This window comes from Chrysoperla carnea, chromosome 1 (genome assembly GCF_905475395.1).
Source record: "Chrysoperla carnea chromosome 1, inChrCarn1.1, whole genome shotgun sequence".
In the NCBI taxonomy this organism is placed as follows: Eukaryota; Metazoa; Arthropoda; class Insecta; order Neuroptera; family Chrysopidae; genus Chrysoperla; species Chrysoperla carnea.
The window spans coordinates 110,319,147-110,339,230 of NC_058337.1; the positions used below are offsets into that span (position 1 = coordinate 110,319,147).

The 20,084-nt window shown below is 31.0% G+C and overlaps 1 protein-coding gene across 2 annotated transcripts; it reads left to right on the forward strand.

The window, feature by feature from the left end:
- The first annotated feature begins 16,429 nt into the window (after window positions 1-16,429).
- On the forward strand, window positions 16,430-19,410 carry LOC123305277 (hornerin-like). 2 transcript variants are annotated; one of them, XM_044886950.1, is made up of 3 exons: window positions 16,430-16,508; window positions 17,142-17,378; window positions 17,916-19,410. In XM_044886950.1, exons 1-3 carry the CDS (start codon window positions 16,461-16,463, stop codon window positions 19,311-19,313), a joined length of 1,683 nt encoding a protein of 560 aa, XP_044742885.1. In that variant the 5' UTR covers window positions 16,430-16,460; the 3' UTR covers window positions 19,314-19,410. The 2 variants fall into 2 exon arrangements, with proteins under 2 accessions (XP_044742885.1, XP_044742886.1); XM_044886951.1 differs by lacking the exon at window positions 16,430-16,508 and having other exon boundaries at window positions 17,319-17,367.
- Window positions 19,411-20,084: the final 674 nt, after the last annotated feature.

The window sequence follows — 20,084 nt, forward strand, 5'->3', positions numbered from 1 at the left end:
CATCTCTGATTTCTATCTGCATTAGTTATTATTATTATTTATCAGCAAGAAGAGGAAAGAAGCATAACATCAAATTAAATCCGCTTTTCGAGCATAGGCTGTTGAGTGTTATTTTGTTTATACTTTCTCGGCCAAAAAACTTTTCTTAAAATCAATTTTGAAAAATAATATTTTGGCCACCGGTTTCTTAAATAGCACTCACCAACTTTCTAAATGTTAATCCGGTATTGTACCTAAAGAATTTATTGACCTCTAAAACCAAAATTTTTCTTGTTGATAATAAAATAAAGTTAATAATACTTATATAATAATAATATATTGTGTGTCATTAACTTTATTGTTTGTCTCTTTACCCAAGTCCGAATTGCTCATAGAGGAGGAAGCGAGACGGATATATGACTTTTCTTCCTATATCAGTTTCTCTAATAGTAATGAGAAAGGTAGAAAAAAATGTTGCCATTCTCTTATTGTTGTCACTTAACTTACATGTATTTTAATTTGTCACTGTCTTACTCGTATATTATATAAGGATTTCGAGGGATTTCTGTAAGTCCCATTTGTCCATGTCTGCTCTAAATACCAAAATTTGTAACCTTTAGTGCTGAGATTTTAATGTTCCTCTTTAGTAACTTTATTAATTAGAAAACTTAGGAAAAGTAATCATCTCTAAATAACAGCCCCTCAAATTTCTAGCTTTCCTGAGCTGAAATAGTCGTAAAGCTTGCCAATTATTACTTGTTTCAAATTAAACTGTCACCGTACATAAATTATTAATATTGTTACTATTGTGCACAAATTTTAATGGCTATCTTAGAACTTAGAAATGGTTGTCTCGGAACTTGGAATGGCTGTCAGTGAACTTCGATCAATCACTTAATCCACTGTACTCCATGATTACTTCTATTGAATTGGCAACTTAAGTTGGTTGTTGATGTTAATTTTCAGTGTATTCAATGGTCATTTTATATCACAGATAATTTCAATGTCTAAAAAGCATGCATGGATAGGGTTTCCATTTCTCCAGATTTGATCGGAAGATTCCAGAAATCGTGTAGTTTCTCTCGACTTCAAACATAAACATTAACTTTCCATAATTTAATAAACAAACAGATTTTTTAAATTTTTCGTTTCATATTCTGATAAATTTGACAGTTTTGGGCAGCTTTTATTTTAAATTGTTTGAATGATATTTCTTTTTAATTATAGGGAAAAACTGGGTATGTAATACACCAAAATAATCTTACACTATTATGATTTGGTGATATAATGAGATTAATTTTACTACCTCTCGACATTCTGGTTTATCTCCGCACTTGCAGGAGCTTTGAAGAGACAGCTCTATGTATGAAGTTCACAGTAACGTTGCTATCATGTGACTATACAGTCATGTCGTTGATTATTAAAATTATTGTGTAATGATATCATCACACAAATCTCCGGACTTGCAGGAGCTTTGAAGCGGCAGTCCTATATATGAAGCTCACAGTAACGTTGCTATCATGTGACTAGACCGTCATGTCGTTGATTATTAATATTATTGTGTAATGATATCATCACACAAATAATTTTGATTTATTCATTAGTAAAGTATTATTATATGAATAATATTATAAATTTATAATCGGCTTCATAATATTAAATTTAGTTATATACAATAGTTTAGTTTAGTTAGAGTTTGAAAGCACAATACACCTACCACAAGTCCAGCAGGGAGTTAGTTAGCTATTGGACATCAGTTGTGTGATATTTAGTTAGGAGCGTGATCGTATGCTGTGAATAAAAAACTTCAAACTCGTTGAAAAATCTGTTTTTTATTCCAAATTTCTGTAAAGCAAAAATAAATTTTCAGCTCTTTATTTTTTATAGCTTTGGAGAAAATGTACGCCAAAATTTTGCTCCCTCACGAGAAAAGAATAATATTTATAAAAAAAAAAAATTCATGCTAAAGTTGTTTATTGTTTTATACGGAACATTTCTTACATTTAAACTTTTGATACATTTCTTACGGTTTTCAAATTGGGTCGTAAATAGTCAAGACACAATTGACCTCCGATGCTCATTTACAAAATCAAGATCCTATTTTACGTCCTGTATCAAAATTTTGTTCGTATCATTATTTGTAAGCGTTACAAACTTGGTACTAAAATTAGTATACTTTGATATATATTTCATATATGACAGGGTGTAATGATATCAATAAGACGTTCATTAGGGTTTATTCTGATTATTATGTGAAATCATTCATGTCAGTTTCGGATCCACCCATATGGGTATGATGGGCATGCCCATCACCTAAATAGACTAATAATTTAATAAAATTAAAAAAAAAAAATGATTCGCTTCAAATAGTTAGTCTATTATTCTTAATGTTATACTAAACCCCCATTTGATAATTTTTAGGGAGAACATTAGTAGATTTCAAAAAGCGAAAAAAATTATAACGAAATCGGCAGAAAAGTACCTTCGAAAATCAATTTACATGCCCCTATTAGATTCCGTTATCAATGATTTGAGCAAAGATTGTATTCGAAAGTACTCGACCAATTTCAGTTGGGAGTTTTGCTGCCTGTCATTATCAGGCATCATTCGCTTTCGCGAAAAGAAAACGAAAGCTTGAATTTTTTATTAAAGTCAGCATCTGAATAAAATTATGTAAAATGTATACTACCGCTTAATTTAAGTTTTAACATATATAAATTCCATCAAAATTTGTTCAGTTGTTTACAGTCTAAATGTGATGACACTGCAATGTGCAATCAAACACACATTTACTTTTGTAATTTTTGTGAGGGAACAAACTAACATCTTACAGGTTTATTAATTTACTAGTGTTCGCCTCATGGTTTTGCACAGGTGGGCAAATACACTATACAAAATCTTGATCAGGACATCTTAAATTTTGTAAACATTTCTTTTGTAGGAATACACTATATCGATCATGACGAGTTCATACTTCGATTCCCATTAGGCCGATTTTCGGGTGACTGTGCCGTGTCCATCACCTTTTTTGAGGGCTGAATCTGCGCCTGATTCATGTTAACTTAAATTATTGCGAACAGGAACTTGGAACAAAACTATAATCATTTTCTATGATATTTTTTTTGTCAATGCGTTGTCAATATTTTTAATTTACAGTGTACTGTATAGAACAGTGTTTATATAAGAATTAGTATCAGATTAAAAATGATTTAATGCTCACCTTTATAATAATGTCAATTCATCATAGTTTGTATGTATAATATATCTCTCGCTATACGTACGAATTATTGGATCATTGTAAAGGGTATAATATTATCCATAAGCCGACGCATACGTATAATATGTATATAATATACCCATATAATAAAAATATTATAATACTTAATACGTAATATGGTATATACCTACATCAAGGTTTGAGTTTAGATAATGTTCGGAATTTTAATGATTGAAATGTATGTATCTCAATGACACAAAAAATGCACGGAATACATTGTATTTTATGTAATCCGTGCATTTTTTGTGACACTGAATATGCTTAAATTGAATTACGAAAAATGAATTGGTTAAAAAAATCTGAACGAAACAACATCTATATGTATTTATTCAACGCGATTTTAAATCCCAGATTGCCGAAAAGCATAACGATTTTAAGAATAGTTTATGAAATTAAGAACGCACTAATTATAAAGACTTAATAAAATATTGCGAAAACTAAGAGTTCATACTGCAATAAAATAAAAAAGTGACTTGGGTTTTTCAGACAAATATAATGACCCCGTATGGAAGATACGAGGTAATAAAGAAATTTACAAACAAATATACATCCATACATATATACATACAAGATACGCGTGAAATTTTCGATGAAAAATATCCTTGTTCCAAAATTGCAAAATTTTGTGTACCTACCTACATTTATATTATTTATATCTTTACAAAATTATATACACAAAAAAAAAGGTGAAAACAAACAATTGACTGAGTTAATTATTGAAATATCATGTATAGACAGTGCTGATTACGCAATCATTTGTTTTTTACATCATATAAGTAAAAAAGATAGGCACTCTTAGATAGCCACACATACATACATGTTTCAGACATATAACTGATATTCCCATATAAAACGTAAACAGTGATGTTTACGAAAAAATGTTTCGAACAAAAGTTGTTTAGTTCTTTTTTATAAGGAACATTTCATAAATTTAAACTTTTGATCCATCTCTAACGGTTTACAAGAACGGTCCTTCGGGCCTAAGACCCAATTGACTTATTTTGCTCATTTACAAGTACGACCTTACTTTTTACGTCCTGACTACTCTGTAAAAATTTCAGCTTGATATATTTTTTCGTTTTTGAGTTTTCGTGTTGTCAGACGGACAGGCGGACAGACGAATAGATCGACAATCGAAAACGGACTAATTAGATGATTTTATGAGCACCTATACCAAGATTTTGTTAGTGGCATCGATACTTTTAAGCGTTACAAACTTTGGACTAAACTTAATAAACCTTGATATATTTCACATATACATGGTTTAATAAAAAATTGAAGATGATAGGATTTAAATTTTTTTTATTTTTTATTTAGTTATGTATACTTATAAAAAAATACATTATATATAATAACAAGTGCATTTGGGTTTTTACCAGATAGCCAGAGACTATGTCAACATCCCTGGTAAAAACCCAAAAGAAGTTTATAAAAAAAAGTATTTAAACGCATATTTTTTATCGGTGGTGTGCAAAAATCATTCACCTCTTGCAGTAGTATTCTTGGAGACTAGCAGTATACTTCGTAATAAATACCAATGACCTAATTAAAAAATGTGTTTAATGCAAAATTTTTTTAACTAAGCGAATTATTGGGTTGGGTTTTCCTTATACATAAAACAAAAATTATTTTGGGTTTTTACACTCCATGTAATCTTACTTTTAGCAAAAGATGCATTTGATAATTCGATTTTTTTTCTGAATAACAGAATTCAGAATAATAAAAAGATGTATATCTTTTAATTTAAGGTGCGATTAACATTATTCTCAGCTCCATAAAAAATTACCAGGATATAGAAAACACAAATATAAACTTTCAACGGTATTTTAAGTTTTTACAGCGTAAGCCTGCGAATCTTTATTGTGATATTTATTATTTTGTTCATTTATGTCTGCAAATTTACTATCCAGAGAAATGAATATTTGTAAAAAAAATTATGATTTGTTATATAAATTTGCATTTGCCGGTGCGTTAATATGAAGCAAGGATCTATAGTATCAGAGGGAATAACATTTAGTTGAAATGCTGGTCTCGCACGTAATATTCATCTAAGGAGAAAATGGCATGGCATGATGTAATATTTTTTTACTCTTATTTATTGCTTTTGTTTACTTTTAACCATGCATACGATATTTATTTACATTATGGTCTATTAGATTTCACTATTCGATTATATTTGATGTCTTTAATATGATACATACAACGTAAACTAAATATTGACAAATATCTTGACTAGGAATTTTAATTAAAGAGAATTGAAAAATTCTCTTTAATTTTTTACTCTATTTAAAAAGACCTATCCGTTATATACCTTTTCTATACTCAAGAAATATTTACTTGTTATAAGGACAACAATGGACAGGTAATGAGGTTTCTTCAATGCTGTAATTTTTTACTGTGTACCTAAAGAAAATGAAGTTGCATAAGTTGTGAAGGAATCCGGTTGTACTATAAATTAGATTTACATAAATTGCAATCCCTAAACTATTGTCGCAAAATACAACACCAACCAATACATAGTATTGAGCTCGATATGTATTGAGCGTACAATACCAGTAATACGATTGTATTACTCAATCTAGAAGCAATATGTTACTCAGAGAGCTAGTTAACAGATTACAGAAAGAAATTTAATTTTGGCTGATATTAAACTGTTTGTCCTATCTATATATAAATAAGTCAGAACTGAAATATTTTTCCCTATGATTAGTCATCTACAATATTACGGTCTAAAAAAGGATACAATAATATTTTTGTGTACGCTGTATAATTTGTGTATAATATAATACGTTATTATTATCAATTCAATACAACATTGAATGAAACAGTGTATCATATGTAATTGAATGAGAAATGAGATGATGATATTTATTCATTGTACATAGTTTAACAGAGATATAATGCATTCAAAATGGTCTATCGTACACAGTTTAAAGTCCTGGCTATTATCAATATTTAACAATTTTAAATTATTTTAATTGAAAATATTAGACATGGATCTTAAACATAACGAAAATCGTTGTATCTATACAAGCGGATCAAATTTGAAAATCTATCGTTATTGGTTTCAGAGCTAGTAGCTATGTTACAATGTTGATTTTAAAAAACTAAGGGCTATTGAATTTTTGAATATTTATTGACTTCCCGGTATAGGAAGTTATTGTCATGGGTACGATTTTCGAAATTTTCAACAAATCTTTCCTTGTCCTGTCCTTTCATGGACAGGACAAGGAAATTAAATCAAACAAGTGAAAACAAACAATTGACTGAGTAAATTGTTGAAATATCATGCAAAGACAGTGTTGATTAATGAATCGTTTGTTTTTTTACGTCATGTAAGTAAAGAGAGATAGCCAGCTATACATACAGTTCACATACACATGACTGGTATGTATAATATGTATATACTATACAAATTTCGAACTTAATTTGCGCGATCACCGGTAAACAGTGATGTTATCGAAAAAATGTTTCAGGAAAAAGTTTTTATTTTTCTATAAAGAACATTTCTTACATTTAAACTTTTGTTCTATCTCTAACAGTTTACAAGTTGGATCCTGCGGACCCAAGACCCAATTAGCCTATGTTGCTCGCTTACGAACTCACTTTTTACGTCCTGAGCATGCTGTAAAATTTTCAACTTGAAGACTCTTTGATTTTTGAGTTATCGTGTTGTCAGTCGGACAGACTGACAACCGAAAATGGACTAATTAGGTGATTTTATTTCTTAACACCTATACCAAAATTTTGTTCATAGCATCAATATTTTTAAGCGTTACAAACTTTGGACTAAACTTAGTATACCTTGATATATTTCATATATACATGGTATAAAAACTATTTAAATTAAAGTTAAAACCTTAATAAATTATTAAAAAAAAAACCTGTTGCGTCCGACTAATTAAGGATGTATAAGCACGTTTGTGAGGACACAAATAAAAAAAAAATGTATATTCAATTTTGATGGTGAATTATGTTATGTATAAGACGAAAAGTAAGAATACATTTTGTCGACATCCGGAGTAATTTTCAAAATATCGAAAATTGAAAATTTCGCTTAGTTATTTAGCTTTCGATATTTAGAAAACCCAGGCAGATCGAAAAATACTATTCTTTATAAGCAGTGACCGATTATTTTGAGACATTTTGTATATTATATGGTATAATGCAGGTATTCAATTTTCTTCGCAAATGTGTTAAGAAATTTAGAAATCGTTTATAAATGTCAGTAAATCGAGTAAAGAGATTTATAATACCATATTATATATTAGTATGGTGGAACACGGTTGCATTGCCATGCACTTATGTTTACATGTGTTGATTGAATATGGTTAGTAAAGAATGTTAGAGGGCACATAAACCATAATATAAACCATATTGATCCGTTGTAACAATATATCCTAACTAAATCTCATCCATACGCCACACAGATAGTTAAATTGGTAAGTGTTGCTCTTCTGAAACTCGATATATTCAATTCCATGCTCCATACAGAACTTAAATCGTCTAACTAAAGTAGATATGTTACAGTTAAACCACGTTGCAGATTTAGATATAACCTTTTATTGAAAGTTTCAACATTTTTGTTTATGTGGTTTTACCACGGTCTAGACAGCATATAAATATCACTACCTCCTTGTATCTAAAGTGGCGTCAAAAACAGAACAATGTTTCTCATACAAACACCAACAATTTTTGTTCGAAAAATATTTTCAACAGATTAGGCAGAAATTCAACATGGGTATTAAAAATTTCTACTAGCTCCGAAAGGACACATGTGCATCACAACAAAATGATTGGTAAAGTGTACCAAATCATTCTGTCGATTATTAACCATTTATTGTTACATCCGGTAGAAGAGGACGCACATAAGAAGGAAACACGTTGGCACTTTAAGGAATCAGGTTTTATGTCGTACATCTCTCGTAATATTAAAAAGATTAATATTAAAAGACCTATCCGTTCTGGTACCTGATCTATACGACGGTAAGGTCTTCAAAAAATTTGCTCCTAAATCATTTTGTACTTATACCGTCCACCTTAAATATACGTGCCATCCACATTCTTAAGTTTTCGAAATTTTTTAGTCAAACAAACACACTGGAATTTCAAAATTTGGATACGTTACCGATGAAGGCAAAGAAGGCTTAATTGTTCAAATATACCATGCGTTTAATTTACATTTTGGCATAGGCTTTTCACACGAGTATGAAGAGTACATGCGTTAAGTAATGCGTGTAAGATCGAGGTATTATAGGTGTTATAAGCCCTTTAAGCTGTACGATGGTTTTACTGCTGCTGTGCTGTGTACAACTCATCGCATACCGAAACTACATTCAAATAATAGCAAGAACATATGCCAAAACACCTCTTTCTTGTACGCAATTGCTTAATATACATATACGTACTCGTGGGAGATGTACTTAGCCAAGATGTAAATTAACAACCAGTATACATAAACGCATTGTAAAAAAAATACTAATTGCAAGAAAATATGTTTTGAATGTGGTAACAAGTAAAAATTTTTTTCGATCAAGAAAACTTTTCACTAGTTCAATGCTTATTTTCTTGTTTGAAAATGCCGACTCAAGAAATATTTGCTTGTTATAAAAACAACAATCGCCAGGTAAACACGGTTTCTACAACGTGTAATTTTTTACTGTGTACCTAAGGAAAATGAAGTTGCATAGGTTGTGAAAGAATCCGGTTGTACTATAAATTAGATTTACATAAATTGCAATCACCAAACTATTGTAACAAAATACAACACCAACCAATACATAGTATTGAGCTCGCTGTATATTGAGCGTACAATACCAGTAATACGATTATATTACTCAATCTAGAAGCAATATGTTACTCAGAGAGCTAGTTAACAGATTACAGAAAGAAATTTAATTTTGGCTGATATTAAACTGGTTGTCCCAAAATCACATGACCAAACAAAAACTGTGCATCGTTTACGACATTCTAAGACGCAAATGCGATGACTTTTGTACAACTTGTCTATTGTGTATTGTGCTTCAGATCACAGCCAACCTAAATCACTACTTATATTGATCAGCATCGTCAAATATCAAAGGGGAAAGATTGAAAGAGCACTCGGTCATGTATCTTGGATCAAAGAAAGTGTTGTTTCAGTGATAGATGATAAAAGATATCAAATTTTACAAATTATTTCCTTCATTGTTATAGATTTCCATGCATGCTTGGGTTAGCTGCACTATGAAGTGTGGAGAAAAAGATGTACCGAGTATTTTCATATATCTCAAAGCAGTAAAAAACCAGTAAGAGCTGTTACTGGAGTCCTAGAGAGTTGTATGCCTGTCAGAGGTTCTTCTAAAACACATAAATGAAATTTTTGCTATATACTCACTCTCCTGTACTTCGTAGGGTGTGGTTATGAAATCTCGTCTCCCGCCAACTAACTAAGTAGCCTAGGTTTAAAGAGCGACAGCCAAAAAATAAATAAAATTAATGGAGGCCTATTCAGCCTTTCAAAAGAAATGGGTTGCTGAAATAATCATCGAAAAAGATTAAAAACACATATAGGACACCACAATGGGACTCCGAGCTAGTGTCGATAGTGCAGAATTGCCCTCCAACCAAGTAAACTACTAAGTATGCCGTGGCAGATTATACGTCAGATTTCACTTAAAATTTTATTGTTTTGAACATAAAAGAAAGGCTACCATTTATAAACCCCTTCATGATGCCTAAGATGACGCTCAAATTGGCCACTGGCCACCAGACCATATATCCACGTATACAAAATACATAGAGTTAAGTAATATACATCGTAGGTATGAGTGTGGTAAGTTACATCCAGAACAATTCGATGGACTCTGGACTCTATTCGATTTGAACTATACGTTGTTGTGAGACTGAAGTGAGAATAGGAACAACCAGGGACAACATTCACAAATAACATACCTACATAACAATAACATGATGAAATTAGATACTGTATTTGTGTGATTGATTAATCAACAATAAAGTGGTGTCAAGGCATGTTTATCCAATGGTCATTGAAATAACGCTTAATATTCTACAATATAAACATGACACACATTATGTATAAATAAATGTATTTGTGATTAGATAACTTAATCGCGGAAACGAAGCACTAAAGTTCGAAAATTTGAACAGTAAGAAGGATTTGAATACGGTTTTCTGCATTCAATTTGTTAGGGCGCCAGGAAATTTTGTGACCTAAATAGATTTATAAGAAATTAAAATATGCATTTTACATAAATAATATCCATTTTGCACTGCATTTTAAATTGACCACAAATATTCTAAATTCAAGATTCGGTTAATAGGGATGAAAATGATTCCAAACTTGTAACTCGGGGATTTTGGTTGCTGAACACAAATATCGTGACAGGATTGGTCTCCAACGTGCCCAGTGTGAACGATATTCCTGTCGTGTGTTGGAGTATTCAGGAAGTTCATTTTATAATCAGTCAAAAGTCGTTACTCGGGGGTTTTGGATGTCGCTGAACGAATATCGCGACATGTTTTTCGTGGTACTTGGTGCCGATACTCCTTAAATTTTGTATACATAGAGTTTTTTCCAAAACGTTTATAAATACAGAAAAGTTTTTTTACACAAGTATGTTAAATATAGTCTGAAAATGATATAGTTTCACAAGTTCTTAGGAAAAAAATATCAACTGCTTAGAAAATAATGTTGAATGTGTTACCTTTTAATAAATAAAAGACCTTAACTGTACCTACGTAAAAATTTGGAAAACATATACTAATAATCAACTGTCAATTTGCTTGGGCTTTAGTCAGAGAACAAGAACCTGATTTCCGCGAGTTGCAAGATAAGTATGCGGGATATAAAATATCCACTTGGAAAATCATATAACTTTGCTCACTAATACTCTTTTGTGTCTCTTTTGAAACATATGTTTCAACAAATTTATGAGGATAATTATTTTTCTTACTGGAAATAAGTCTCCCCATATATTTTTCGACGCTGGCAATTCTTTAAAAAATTTGTTTACCAGTCAGATTTTGATTAACTAAAGCTTCTTACGTCCTTCTTGTAGCTGGCTCCTCAATTGTACAACATTATGAGATGAGAACCGGTTTTTAGGAAAAAGATTTATTATAAAAAATGCATGTGGAGTTTTTAAAAATTTAGTATAAATAGTGCAAAACATGGTTCGTTTTATTCATAAGTATTATTTTTGTGAAATACTTCAGTAGAAACAATGTTTAAACTCGTGGTGATTTTGGCATTGACTGCAACTGTTTTCGCCGTAAGTGTAACAAAATTTGTTTATAAAATTATCATTGCACTGGGTCTATTTAAATAACCTAATACTTAAAGTTGTTGGTGACAGATAATTCTTCATAAGTAATCAACAATCAAAAATTTTCTTTCCAACACCAATACATGCTAGTTTCAAAATTTATTTCTTTGAAAGGTTTCAATTTTTTAAATTCTATTAAGTTTGAAATTTCGAAGAATTTTCGTCGTAGTGCTACTAACCCTCGTTTTCTTCATTTCCCTGGCGGAAATTTTTCCCAATATGAAATGAGCTGGCAGGGACAATCCTACTAACTACGGGATAGTCCTACTAAGGAAGACTCTATCTACCGATTTTATTTTCAGCATTTATATTGTTCACTTCATAGACATAGAATATTATACAGATTTAATATTTCACCATAATTATGGTTGTTAAATATTTGCATTAATAGTGATTACCACGATTAAATAATTAAGGTTGGCTATTTTTGGTTATATTATTTTTGTTTCGTTTTTTTGTCTACCGAAAATTTTTTTTAAGGTAGTACCAGCATGAAATCACTTTTCGACAGATTTGGCCGAATTTTTTTTCTCGGGTTTATAATAGCTTTATTTATGAATTCCTAAAATTTCATAATTTTTGACCGTTTAGATCGCGAGATATTTAAAGACAAAGTTCGCGATTTTGAGGGTCATGTCCCATTTAAAGCATGTAAAATGTCCGGTCTCTCCAACTATTTTTATGATATTATTATATATTGAAGAAAAAGTAGAAAAAAATGTTTATACAATAAAATTTTAAAAAAAAAATTTAGAAATTAATTTTCACTTTCGAGATATTAATTTTGACGTAAATTGATCGAAATTGGGACGTTGGCATAATTATTTCCCATTTTAAACGGTCAAAATTTCTGAAACTTTGGGAATTAATAGTAAGCATTATTAAATTCTTAAATTTAATTTTTCGTTAAATTCTGTCGAAAAAAAAATTGTACCATTGCTTTAACATAGAAACTGCAAATACCATGCTGGAAATACCTTAAAAACAAATAATATGCCTTTGTAAAGAATATAATAATAGTAATAACAAATGTAATATTCAAAAACACAAAACACGCAAAAGTCAAAAGTACAAAATTTATTTTAAAACACACAACGCGAAGTACATAACAAAAGTTACAAGAAAAACACCTATCAGAAAATTACAAATATCAACAACACAGGAGAACATTTTATTAACGAAAGGAATTCAACTACTAAATAAATAAATATATCAACGGATTTTAAAATCGTTTTGTAATCATTTGATTGGTGCTCAACTCACAGCAATTCTAGCTTTAGAATTCTAACTTTAAAATTATCATCTATAAATATATAGGAGACTTTCTATAGATATAGATAGATAGATAGATAGTCACTCATCACGATATCTCTGGAACTATAAGACCTAGAGACTTGAAATTTGGCAGGAATATTCCTTTTGCCAAGTAGAGGTCAGCTAAGAACGGATTTTACGAAATTCCACCTACAACGGGGGTTGCGGGGGTGTTCATGAATAAAAAATTCATATTTTTAAATTATGGCTTTTAATAGTTCAAAACTTGGTCAGAATGTTTTAAATTACATTTAGAAATTTTTTTAACCTTCGGAGGTTACAAATATACCTAAGTGGGGTATCAAATAAAAGAGCATGACGTGTACATTACAAAAATGTTATCCAACGTGAGGAAATGTGGAGGGAGGGGTGCAAGTGGGGATGTTGCCCAGCAAAGCGGGTATATTTTACGCCACGCAAAGCGGGCGGGTAACAGCTAGTCATTATATAAAATAATTATGTTGATTTTATTCTATTCTTTAAATAATTGTTAATTTTATGGGATGGTTTTTTTATTTTTTACTACAGCAGTTTTTACAATTTTACAAAACTTACATGATATAACCTTTAACATCAAAAAATAATTTTTTAAACTTAATTAACATTTCTAAATACACGATACTTTGTAATGTATTTTGTGATTAACTAAAGTATTTTTATAATAATTATAGCAATATGTCAGACCAGACTATAATCAACAAGGTAACAGTGGTGGAGTCAATATTCAAGATGTTGCGTTCCAACATCAAGTCGTAGGCACCCAAAATAATAATCCAGTTCCGCAAGGAGGATACCATGGACCTCAAAAACCTGGATGGAGTTCACATCCTCAACATTATGGGCGCTGACAAGTTCCTTAACATTATAGCCGTTACAATGGACGTTTGGACGGATATAGTCCATCTTCATATATCAACATTAACATGATCATTATCACTAATGTATTCAATAAAATAAAATAAAATAAACTTTTAAAATGATAAGTTTTTTTTTTCCTTCAATATCAGTCCGAAATGTAAAAAATTGGAGTAATAAGGGCATATACATTAAGAAAATAAAGTTCAAAAACTAAAACCTCGGCGACAACAAAAACACGCTCTAAAAAGTATGAAAACAAGAAAATATTTTCAACTGAAATTGTTATGATAAGTAAAGTTGTCATTCTAGTCGGGCGGGGACCTCTAAGACTAAAAAGTTTTCCACAGTACAAAAAAGAGATCCTACAACTGTAATGACGGTTTTACTTATCATTACACTTTTAGATAAAAATATTTTCTTGTATGCATTCTTTTTAGAGAGCATGACTTTGTGGTCGTCGTGGTTTTTAGCTTTTGACCTTTATTTTAGATACTGAGATCAGTATAAATTGTAGATACATGAAACTATCAATTCGGAGTCCGAAACCAAATTACCAACGAGTAACATACACAATAAACGTAATTAAGATTAGCTAATTCATACTGATGATGAATACTTGGCAGTCGAAATACGTATTTTTATATAATACAAAAATTGAAATCTTAGAGATCTCATTTATTATTAGCTAGTCAACTAGATATATTTATTATCTTTGATAATATTTATGTTACTATATCTAGTTGACTAGCGTGAAATTTTCTTACATTTCTGAGTTTTTGGCCTCAGTACATGCATGCTTTGTTTATACCTTTTAATTAATTAAATCACCTTAAATTTATATTCAAAAATTTGTAAACATAGGCATGTTTTTTACACAAATACGTTAAAAGTTGCATATATTAGAAGATAAAGAACGTATAAGTTTTAACTATGCCAAAGTTCACAATCCTCCGTGATCGCATTGCACAAATGCTTTTCTTCACGAGTTAATATATTGAATTAAGTCCTTGTCTGTGGCTTAGAAGGTATAATTAATTGAAAACAGAAGAATGGCCAAATGCAAGTATAACATGATTAAAAAATATTTATATAAATTCGTTTGGAGTCTTCCGAAAAAAAAACCATAAAATTTTCAAATATGGTTATTTTTAAACAATTTGTTCGTTATGTGATAAAAATTAAATAATTGAGGAATTAACTGAAATAACGGCGTATTTTCTGTTATACCTTTTAGAGATAAAATCATTTAAGCATTTCCATTGTCTGTTAAAATATTTGAGTTGATTTTTTCTACATCTATTAAAATGACAATGACCTGCAACAGATCATCAATTAATTATAATCCAATTAATATACGAAACGGATGATAAAATTGATCTCAGAAAACAAAAATACGTTGGTATAGAAAGAAACAAGCCAAGGAGCATAGCGTTTTTTTTTTACAGCTAATCAATGGCTAAGTTAACCGAAAAAATTTGCAAAAGTAAAAAAAAAAACGTTTTTCTTGCGATAAAAAAAAAATCCAATGCAAAAAAATTAAATTTGGAAATTCTAAAGTTGGTCTATTTAAAGTTGATATATAGTGAAGTTATGAGTAAAAGGTTCGCAAATCTTCATTTTTTTTTGAAATTTTGAAAATATTTCGAAATATCACATTTTTTCAAAAAGGACATCTTTTGCAAAAACTTTCCTCGTGGTCGCGGGACTATGGTAGAGTAGTTTTTCGGGGCTTAATCTCTTTGTCTAGACTGCATGATATTTTAAACTTGCACACGTTACTATTAAATACTTACTTTACATTAAAAATATACAGTCAAACCCGGGTAAGTGAGAACTGGATAAGTGAGAAAACTCTATAAGTGAGAGTAATAGCCAAGACCCGTCACTTTAAGCCCCCAAAATCTCTATAAGCGAGAAATAGAAACCTCTGTAAGAGAGAGTCGTTTTTCCCTCATGGATCTCCATAAGTGAGACTGCTACTTATCTATACCTCTATAAGCGACAGTCGAGCTTTATTTATTTATATTATTTAGGAGGAACTACAGCTACAATAAAAATACACATACATAAAAGATACTTGCTGTGACTTGCTGTGACTGCGTACCTCTATAAGAGAGAAACGCTACCCAAGTACCTGCATTAGCGAGAAACTCGGGATAGTGAGAAACCTCTATAAGCGAGAATGAGATTGTGCTCCCTTGAACTCTCGCTTATCCAGGTTTGACTGTATTTGCAATCGTTATCTTTCGTGTAATGACTGTTATGATCTTGTTAAAATCGAGTGTTTTTACATTAAATTTTTTCGAGGCCCGATTTTTTCATTAAAAAAAATCAGACTGTATCATGAGGACTGCCGACAGAAACGAAAACTTTCTTCCTCTTTTTCACCCACTTTGGAGTTAAATTTTCAAAATTATATTCTTACCGAGCGTCTACATTGAAAAGGGAGTAATTACGCCTTATTTTAATTCAGTCGGGTGCATAGTTTTACATATCCCGTGATGAATAACTGAGTCAGTGGTATTTCGCTCATAAATATGTAGGAGATTATGGGATGGGAACCGGTTATTGCAACAACATGAAATTGAAATACAAAAATTATTTGTGGGTTTTTTTTTAAATTTAATATAAATAGAATACAAAAATTGTTCTGTTCCAAAATAATATTCTTGTAAAATGCTTGAAGAAGAAGTACATAATTGAAAATGTTTAAACTCGTCGTGATTTTTGCATTGGCTGTAGCTATTTTCGTTGTAAGTATTTTAAAATATTTTTGAATTTTTGGTAAACTGTTGTTCCAAGCTTTTTGAATAAATGGCACAATGGACACAGAGAAAGCATTATTTTATTCTTATTTCAATATAAGTATAGTTAATGATATTTTGTTATAACTATGAAATTAATATTGAAACAATAATTATTATTATTTCACAATGTATATATTTTGTGCCCATTGAGACATCAATGCTTATAATTAGGACTTACCAAAAATTTAGACAATTTAGTAAGGAACTTCAAATGTTCATCACTTAATTAAATACGACTTCATTAGATACTATTTGTCAAAATTTATTTAGACGTAAAAAGTGCGTCGGAGTTCGAAAAAGGTAACAATATAAGTCAATTGACTCATTAATTCGTTGGATCCATTTTGTAAACAGAAACATTTTCAAACTATCCAATAATATTTAGAGATCCTATAGGTATATTTTCGGGAAAAATTTTTTTTCTAAAAAAGTTTGTTTCAAAGTGTGCCGATTCCAATAAATGAAAGTGATGGGGAATAAAATTTTGAACTAATATTTTAAATACTTTTAGTGACATTACTAATATGTAAATTAATTACAAATACATGGTTTTTACATCCATTTTTATTAATATTATAGGAAGGGATGGAAGAAAAAAATAAAGGATGTGGTTCAGGAAGCAATTATTACCAACAAGGTTGTACTGGTGGAATCAACATTCAAGGTGGTGTGTTCAAAAAAGAAATCATAGACATCCAACATAATAACGGAGGTCAAAATGGACATGATAATAATCAATTTGGAGCAGATTCTGGTCAAGATGGACCACATAGTGGCTCACATAGTGGATTAAATCAACATCATGGTGATTCACATGCATGTTTTTGTTTTTTTATTATGTGATGCATTCTGATGATAATTTTACGTTATCAATTCTCCTCTATCTCTTCTAAATGGAATAGAAAGTTTTAACAAAAAAAGTGAAATTTACGAAATTTAAAAAACCCCCAAAAAATTTTTTGGATTTAGAACCCTAAACTCTCACTTGAAAAAAAAATTTTCTTTAATTTTAAGATAGATAAAACTTCTTTAAAATATATTTTTAAAAGATAGACAAACCGAAATCTGAAGAATTTGGATTATAAATAATTTTATATACAAATGAGATTAAAACTATTTCCAGCTTTCTCAGATTTAATTAAACTACATCTCTTTCAGTAATTTTTTTACTGGGTTGTACGTTGAGACTATAAAAATAAGATGTTTTCGATTTTCTCAAAACAAAGCAACATATTTTGTTAAAACTTCTTTTTTAGTTCTACAAAATACTTCTGTGTTTAAGTTCCCAATTAAGCTGTACCGTGTATTTTTCTAGTAACTAGTTCCTCTAGTTCCTTTTTATGAATATTATAGGCAGGAATCCAAGAAAACAAAACAGGCTCGGGAAGCCATTATTACCAACACGGAAATATTGGAGGACTCAATTATCAAAATGTTGTGATCAAAGACAAAGTCATTGGCACCCAACATAATGGCGGAGTTGGACAAGGAGAGTACGCCGGAAGTCAACCTATATATGGAAATAATCATTTTGATTCACAAGGTAGTCACGATGGTCAACAAAGCTTTTCATATGGAGAATTTGATCAACATTATGGAGTTGTTAACGAGCATGTTGCACAAAAAGGCTCAGGAGCCAATTATCACCAACATAATAATAATGGCGGAATCAACATTCAAGGTGTTGAGTTCCAACATCAAATAATAGGCACTCAAAATAATGCCGGTGTTGGGCAAGGCGATCATGGAGGAAGTCAATATGGACACGGGTATAATCAGTTTGTAACACAAGGTAGTCACTATGGTCACCAAGGCGATACACACGATGGAGTCATTAACGGACATGGTCCACATGACCCACAAAAAGTCTCTGAAGAAAACTATCACCAACACAGTAACAATGGTGGAGTCAACATTCATGATAGCCACTTTCAACATCAAACTATAGGCACTCAAAATAATGCCGGTGTTGGACAAGGCGATCATGGAGGAAGTCAATATGGACACGGGTATAATCAGTTTGTAACACAAGGTAGTCAATATGGACACCAAGGTGATACACACGATGGAGTCATTAACGGATATGGTCCACATGATCCACAAAAAGTCTCTGAAACCAACTATCACAAACACAGTAACAATGGTGGAGTCAACATTCAAGATAGCCACTTTCAACATCAAACTATAGGCACTCAAAATAATACCGGTGTTGGACAAGGCGATCATGGAGGAAGTCAATATGGACACGGGTATAATCAGTTTGTAACACAAGGTAGTCAATATGGTCACCAAGGCGATACACACGATGGAGTCATTAACGGACATGGTCCACATGACCCACAAAAAGTCTCTGAAGCCAACTATCACCAACACAGTAACAATGGTGGAGTCAACATTCATGATAGCCACTTTCAACATCAAACTATAGGCACTCAAAATAATGCCGGTGTTGGACAAGGCGATCATGGAGGAAGTCAATATGGACACGGGTATAATCAGTTTGTAACACAAAGTAGCCAATTTGATCAACAGGGTGCTTCACATGGTGGATTTGATCAAAATCATGGTAGCATACCTGGAGCTATTAACGGACATGATTCACATGACCCACAAAAAGGCTCAGAAGCTAACTATATTCAACAGGGTAATAGCGGCGGAATCAATATTCAGGGGGGTGTGTTTGAACAAGAAATCATAGGAGTCCAAAATAATGGCCCAGTTGGACAAGGTGAGAATGTAGGAGGTCAATAACATGGATAGGCTTCGCATACGGATATTCAATTTGTTCAACATGATGGAGACTAACTAGATAGCTTACACTGACACGGTTCATAAGAACCACATGATCATCACAACTAACGTATTCAATAAAATAAAATTAAAAAAAAAAGTTTTGTATTTTTTTATTCGCATTTTGTTGATTTCAAAACCTGCCAAAATCTGGTACGAACCAGAAACTGCAACCTTTTAATAAGAATGGCAAGTACACAGGAAATAAATGTCTTCATTTATTGTCTCTCATTGTCTCATTAAAAAAAAAATTATTGGCCAATTTTGTTATAATAGTTTTTGAAAATTTTTCAATGGGTACGTGTATATGGCAAAATCAAGTGTAACCCCACTCCAGATATTTTGTACATTTTCTGGGCCAGAAACGCTCGCGGGAACAAATAGTCGATAGGAACGCATATAACAAACATACAACATATTTATTTTTATTTATATAGAAATACTTCAGTGAATCATCAAAAGAAGAAACAACCTTTAAATCTTACAAAATAGTTCATTGAAATGTCATTTCCAAAATATATTAATGACAAATTAATTACCTATTTAATGAGTAATAAAATCAATAAATAAATATACTAAAACTTCTCTTGTTGTTTGCGTATTAATTACGTAAATACCTTAAGTTTATCTTCTAAAAACAGAAAATATAAAAAAATAGTTTTTACCAGGTGTTCAACTTAATGTTATTCAACAAACTACGGTTATGAATCTAATTTGACCTACCAAAAATTG